This window comes from Polyodon spathula, chromosome 53 (assembly GCF_017654505.1).
Source record: "Polyodon spathula isolate WHYD16114869_AA chromosome 53, ASM1765450v1, whole genome shotgun sequence".
Lineage (NCBI taxonomy): Eukaryota > Metazoa > Chordata > Actinopteri > Acipenseriformes > Polyodontidae > Polyodon > Polyodon spathula.
The window spans coordinates 203013-210099 of NC_054586.1; the positions used below are offsets into that span (position 1 = coordinate 203013).

The 7087-nt window shown below is 51.9% G+C and overlaps 1 protein-coding gene across 1 annotated transcript; it reads right to left on the bottom strand.

Annotated features, from left to right (window-relative positions):
* Window positions 1-5127: 5127 nt before the first annotated feature.
* On the bottom strand, window positions 5128-6731 carry LOC121307115 (calcium-binding and coiled-coil domain-containing protein 1-like). Its single transcript, XM_041239243.1, has 4 exons — window positions 6585-6731; window positions 6368-6463; window positions 5884-5950; window positions 5128-5486 (listed from the first exon to the last, which is right to left on the bottom strand). Exons 1-4 carry the CDS (start codon window positions 6729-6731, stop codon window positions 5128-5130), a joined length of 669 nt encoding a protein of 222 aa, XP_041095177.1.
* Window positions 6732-7087: the final 356 nt, after the last annotated feature.

The following is a 7087-nucleotide window of genomic DNA, read 5'->3' on the forward strand; positions in this document are numbered from 1 at the left end:
GAGAGAGAGAGAGAGAGAGAGAGAATTGAACTGGAGTCACACAAACACTAGTGACACTCTAGAAGGTTATTTTTTCTTTTAAGCCTTTATTGAACCAAATAAACCAAAAACAGACAATTAATATGAGAATCAGAGCCGGCCCGGTCAGGAGACTCACTTTAGAAACGTTACGGGGTTTGTTTTGTTTGGTTTTTTTTTTTTTTTTTTTAGTTGTTAAAACCGACTCTGAGTCAACAGAAAAAATTAAAAAAAAAAAAACTACAAAAAAACTTTCTTGAAATTGTAAAAGTAAACAAAACAAAGACAAAATAAGAATAGTAACAACAATACCGCTGATAATAACATTTCCCAGAACTGTAATAAGATTATGTTTTGTTACAACTGTAAAAAGAAAGCGGTCCGTGTAGTTCAGTTTATAGATGCACTCTGAGACAATGAATCAGCAATATGAACCGAGGGAGGAGCAAGCATTTCTGTGAAGCCAGAGTCCGAGGAGACTGCTGGGCTCGGCAGTTACTGCAGAATAAACAAGACTCTTGTAAAGTAGGCACACACAAACACACACACACACACACACAAACACACACACACACACACACACACACACACACGCACACACACACACACACACACACACACACACGCACATTACACACACACACACACACACACACACACACACAACACACACACACACACACACACACACACACACACACACACACACACACACACACACACACATACACACACACACACACACACACACACACACACACACACACACACACACACACACACACACACACACACACACACGCACATTAACACACACACACACACACACACACACACACACACACACACACACACACACACACACACACACACACACACACACACACACACACGCACGCACACACACACACACACACACACACACACGCACACACACACGCACATTAAAAACATCCACGAACACACACACACACACACACACACACACACACACACACACACACACACACACACACTTCTACTGTAAAACCAAACTCTTATAGCAACGCAGGAAGCGAGGCAAGGAGAAATCAGGGTTCCGATTCCAATTCCTTTTGAAAATCAATTCCAAATTCCAATTCCATTCCATTTTAATCAATTCCAACACACCATTGATCAGAACTGAAATGAACAGCGTTCTGTTAAACGAGCTTCTCACAGACAGCGGGACGAATCACTGCAACTCAAGTCGCTGTGAGTCAGTCAGTTACACTGGCTTCACATGCAAGCAGCTGAACGATCACAGAGAGCGTTATTATTACATCTCTACACGATCAACTCCTTCGAAGGAATCGGGAAAGTGATTCTAAAAAGGAATTGAATTGATAAACAGGGATTGACCACAACTCTGGTAGCAATAGCTGAAACATCATCATCATCATCATCATCATCATCATCATAATAATAATAATAATAATAATAATAATGTCTTTTGAATCCACTTTAGTTTGTCAGCAGTTGCTCATTACAGTTTGAGGATTTTTGTAAGATTTCAAGTTGCAATCTTTGAACAGTGGAGACAGGAACAGCAAGTCTGCCTCGCTCCATTACAACATTATCACTTCTTATATTATATTGCTTTATTTCAGAAATACCATCTAAGAATCCCCCCCCCCACCTTAGTTCTCTCCGTTTATTAAAACCACCCACAGTAAAAACACCTTATATAGGTTCCAATATTATAATAATAATAATAATAATAATAATAATAATAAGAATTAGTTGTTTTTTATTTATAGAGGTTGAACACATTTCCCCTCTTCATAAACAAGACAAGCCAACCAAAATACTTGTTTCTATAGTAACCGTAACATCCCAGAATACATTTTCTAAGTTCCCTTCCTGGTGCAGCAGGAACAGTCAGCAGGGGTGAAGGGTGAAGCAGCCTGGCTTTAGAGACCTAGAGACAGATGAACAGAGAGCTCTGCCCACAGAGCAGCAGTGAGTCACTGTCTCCCACACTAGGGGTACAGGGGGGGGGGTTCAGGGGTGAAGGGTGAAGCAGCCTGGCTTTAGAGACCTAGAGACAGATGAACAGAGAGCTCTGCCCACAGAGCAGCAGTGAGTCACTGTCTCCCACACTAGGGGTACGGGGGGAGGGTTCAGGGGTGAAGGGTGAAGCAGGGGGTCAGCTCACTGGAAGGTGAAGGGCTCCTGGGGCAGGCTGTAGTAGAAGTGACTGTCCACGTGCTGCTGTAGCGCCTCCTTGTGGAACTCAGGGGGAAACCTCTCCCTGCAGATCGGACACTCCTTCCACTGCGCTGCACTGGACTGCCTGGGACAGGAGAGGAGAGAGATCAGGGAAGGGACCGGGCAGTGCAGGGTGTGCACCTGGCAGTGCAGTGTGTGTAGTGTGTTTACCTGGCAGTGCAGTGTGTGCAGTGTGTTTACCTGGCAGTGCAGTGTGTGCAGTGTGTTTACCTGGCAGTGCAGTGTGTGCAGTGTGTTTACCTGGCAGTGCAGGGTGTGCAGTGTGTTTACCTGGCAGTGCAGTGTGTTTACCTGGCAGTGCAGTGTGTGCAGTGTGTTTACCTGGCAGTGCAGTGTGTGCAGTGTGTTTATCTGGCAGTGCAGTGTGTGCAGTGTGTTTACCTGGCAGTGCAGTGTGTGCAGTGTGTTTATCTGGCAGTGCAGTGTGTGCAGTGTGTTTATCTGGCAGTGCAGTGTGTGCAGTGTGTTTATCTGGCAGTGCAGTGTGTGCAGTGGCAGTGTGTTATCTGGCAGTGCAGTGTGTGCAGTGTGTTTATCTGGCAGTGCAGTGTGTGCAGTGTGTTTATCTGGCAGTGCAGTGTGTGCAGTGTGTTTACCTGGCAGTGCAGTGTGTGCAGTGTGTTTATCTGGCAGTGCAGTGTGTTTACCTGGCAGTGCAGTGTGTGCAGTGTGTTTACCTGGCAGTGCAGTGTGTGCAGTGTGTTTACCTGGCAGTGCAGTGTGTGCAGTGTGTTTACCTGGCAGTGCAGTGTGTGCAGTGTGTTTATCTGGCAGTGCAGTGTGTGCAGTGTGTTTATCTGGCAGTGCAGTGTGTGCAGTGTGTTTATCTGGCAGTGCAGTGTGTGCAGTGTGTTTATCTGGCAGTGCAGTGTGTGCAGTGTGTTTATCTGGCAGTGCAGTGTGTGCAGTGTGTTTATCTGGCTGGCAGTGCAGTGTTTATCTGTGCAGTGCAGTGTGTTTACCTGGCAGTGCAGTGTGTGCAGTGTGTTTACCTGGCAGTGCAGTGTGTGCAGTGTGTTTATCTGGCAGTGCAGTGTGTGCAGTGTGTTTATCTGGCAGTGCAGTGTGTGCAGTGTGTTTATCTGGCAGTGCAGTGTGCAGTGTGTTTACCTGGCAGTGCAGTGTGTTTACCTGGCAGTGCAGGGTGTGCAGTGTGTTTACCTGGCAGTGCAGTGTGTAGCGTGTTTACCTGGCAGTGCAGTGTGTGCAGTGTGTTTACCTGGCAGTGCAGTGTGTTTACCTGGCAGTGCAGTGTGTGTGTGTTTACCTGGCAGTGCAGTGTGTTTATCTGGCAGTGCAGGGTGTGCAGTGTGTTTACCTGGCAGTGTGTGCAGTGTGTTTACCTGGCAGTGCAGTGTGTTTACCTGGCAGTGCAGTGTGTGCAGTGTGTTTACCTGGCAGTGCAGTGTGTGCAGCGTGTTTATCTGGCAGTGCAGTGTGTGCAGTGTGTTTACCTGGCAGTGCAGGGTGTGCAGTGTGTTTACCTGGCAGTGCAGTGTGTGCAGTGTGTTTACCTGGCAGTGCAGTGTGTGCAGTGTGTTTATCTGGCAGTGCAGTGTGTGCAGTGTGTTTATCTGGCAGTGCAGTGTGTGCAGTGTGTTTACCTGGCAGTGCAGTGTGTACCTGGCAGTGCAGTGTGTGCAGTGTGTTTATCTGGCAGTGCAGTGTGTGCAGTGTGTTTATCTGGCAGTGCAGTGTGTGCAGTGTGTTTACCTGGCAGTGCAGTGTGTGCAGTGTGTTTACCTGGCAGTGCAGTGTGTGCAGTGTGTCTGGCAGTGCTCACCTGGCAGTGCAGGGTGTGCAGTGTGTTCACCTGTCAGTGCAGTGTGTGCAGTCTGTTCACCGCAGTGCAGTGTGCGTCTGGCTGTCAGTGTGCCTCACCTGGCAGTGCAGTGTGTGCAGTGTGCTGTCTGGCAGTGCTGCCTCACTGATTCTGGCAGTGCTGCCTGTGCTGTCTGTTCACCTGGCAGTGCCTGCAGTGTGATTCCGAGCTGCCTGGAGAGCTGTCTGTCTGCCTCACCGATTCCGAGCTGCCTGTCTGTCTGTGCTTCCTCACCACCCATTCCGAGCTGTCTGTCTGTCTGTCTGTCTGCCTGCCTGTCTGTCTGTGCTGTCTGTCTGCCTCACCGATTCCGAGCTGTCTGTCTGCCTCCGAGTCTGTCTGTCTGTCTGTCTGCCTCACCGATTCCGAGCTGTCTGTCTGCCTCACTGATTCCGAGCTGCCTGTCTGTCTGTCTGCCTCACCGATTCCGAGCTGCCTGTCTGTCTGTCTGCCTCACCGATTCCGAGCTGCCTGTCTGTCTGTCTGTCTGTCTGCCTCACCGATTCCGAGCTGCCTGTCTGTCTGTCTGTCTGCCTCACCGATTCCGAGCTGCCTGTCTGTCCTCACCAACATGCCCACCGACTGACCTGCTGTGTGCTAATGCTCAACCTCAGCCCGATTACTGTCTGCTGTCTGAGGCTCACGGACAAGGACGAGCTGCCTGCCTGGTCTGCCGTGCTCCACTCGACCGACTGTCAGACAGACGGCCTGGGCTGCTGCTCGCCTCACCCGATTCCGAGTGGCCTGTTGGTCTGGCTCTGCTCCCAGACGGCCGACAGCACTGAGTGGCTCACCGATTCCGACGGCCAGGCCGACTGACCATGCTGTCCCTCACCGATTTCGACCTGCCGGTCTGCCTGTCGGGCCTACCGCGGCCTGTCACCGACAACAGTGTGTCAGCCACTCGACTGACACTTCCCACCCGACGTACAGACAGATTCCTGTCTGTCTGGGCTGTCTGTCTGTCTGCCTCACCGATTCCGAGCTGCCTGTCTGTCTGCCTCACCCATTCCGAGCTGCCTGTCTGTCTGTCTGCCTCACCGATTCCGAGCTGCCTGTCTGTCTGTCTGCCTCACCCATTCCGAGCTGCCTGTCTGTCTGTCTGCCTCACCCATTCCGAGCTGCCTGTCTGTCTGTCTGTCTGCCTGCCTCACCGATTCCGAGCTGCCTGTCTCCGTGCCAGCCGCAGGGAGGTGTGATGCGATGGGGGCGGGCTGGCTGACCACCACGCCCCTCCTGGCCGGTTGTCGTGGAGAGGGGGGCGGGGTCTGGAAGCCGGGGGTCTCCGTGGCGACGGCAGTGTTGTCACACAGGCTGTAGGCGCTGCGCTCGCGGGGGGGGCGCATGTCTTCGGGGGACTCGTCCTCCGAGTCCGAGAGGGGGGAGTCGGGGCGGCCTGGGAGAGGGGAAGAAAAAAACACAAAAAGGAAAAGAGATTGATGATACTGCAGCAAGAGGAGGAGAGAAACACCGACAAGACTGACACACCCTGGGGGAAAAACAATAAGAAACTCAAACCACAAAAAACAAAAAGAAAAAAAGCTCTAACTACTATGACCAACTTCTCCGCACTCTTTGTGTTGGGCCTGACTGTGTGTGACCCCAACCACCCATTCTCGGTTTGGTGTTCCTGATACACACCCCCAATCCCCGACCCTGGGATGTGGGGGTTTTGGGGTTGATGTTGGGGGGCTGGGATGTGGGGGTTAGGGGCTGGGATGTGGTGGGGGGTTGAGGGTTGATCAAAGTCCCATGAAGGGAGGGGGGGTTGGGTTAGTCACAGTGTTACTCACTGGGAGTCTCGGAGGCGGTCAGGGGAGACTTGAGTTGGCCCTCGCTGTCCAGTCTCTGCTCCATCTTCTGTCCAGTTCAGTAACTTACGCAGGTCTCCTACATAGAGAGAGAGTCAGAGCTCTTCCTCGAGAGAAAGGGGTGAACAAACACTGGGGAACCCGCACGTGAGGTGCACCTCCAACACCCCACCCCCCCCCCCTCCTCCTCCTCCTCCCCTCTCCCTCTCTCTCTCTCTCCTCCTCTCCCCTTCTCTCCATCTCCCTCCTCCTCCTCCTCTCCTCCTCTCTCCTCTTCTCTCCCCCTCTCTCCTCTCCCCTCCTCTCCCCCTCCTCTCCTCCTCTCCTCCTCTCTCCTCTCTCCTCCTCCTCCTCCTCTCCTCTCCCCTCTCCTCCTCCTCTCTCCTCCCCTCCTCTCTCTCTCTCCTCTCCTCCCCTCCCCTCCTCTCTCCTCTCCTCCCTTCCTCCTCCTCCTCTCTCCACTCACCTGTTTCTCAGCCAGCAGCTGCTCCTTCTCTTTCTGTGAGATGCGCAGAGTGGATTTGATCTCCTTCAGCTCTCTGACCGTCTCTCCCAGCTGAACCTGCAGGGGGAAGTGTGACTCAATACACGTCCCTTGCGTTCAGCTAAAGCTTTGCACCCCCCCTCTAGAACGAACTCATTTTGCTTCACGAAGTCGAAATGAAAATAGTGTTGATATTTACCCGGTTGCAGTCTCTCTCCCTCCCCAGCTCCACCTCCAGCTTCTCCCTCTCCATCCTCTCACCCTGCAGCCCCCCCTCCAGAGTCCGGACCTCCCCCTCCAGACGCACCAACTTCTCCTTCTCCACCTGGGGGGGCGCAGCACACATCAAAACAGAGTGTGTGCGCGTGTGTGTGCGTGAGTGTGTGTGTGTGCGCGTGTGTGTGCGTGAGTGCGCGTGTGTGTGTATCTCTGAGTGTGTATCTGTGTGAGTGTGTGTGTGGGAGAATTAACTACAGGATGGGAAATAAGACTCCCGTTGCAAAGCAGTTTGATCCATTCCTGGTTTTAAGAAGTTTAAAAAGACACACACACACACACTCCTAAGCTTGTGACTCCTCTACACAGTGGGTAGTGAAGCTGGCAGTAAAACCTGGACTGGGTGAAGCTGCTCTGTGCTGGGAGTTTGGTTCCCGTCCCTGTGTGTGGTTCCGGTACCTCAGAGCTCTGCAGGAGGGAGATTCT

What these genes read in the sequence shown, in the direction of transcription:
- LOC121307115 (XM_041239243.1), bottom strand. Translation starts at nt 6,731, where the DNA reads ATGTGTGCTGCGCCCCCCCAGGTGGAGAAGGAGAAGTTGGTGCGTCTG. An exon ending in GGGAGAGAGACTGCAACCGG is followed by an intron (nt 6,464 to 6,584) that starts GTAAATATCAAC and finishes TTCCCCCTGCAG; the next exon opens with GTTCAGCTGGGAGAGACGGT. An exon ending in GACCGCCTCCGAGACTCCCA is followed by an intron (nt 5,487 to 5,883) that starts GTGAGTAACACT and finishes CCCCTCTCCCAG; the next exon opens with GCCGCCCCGACTCCCCCCTC.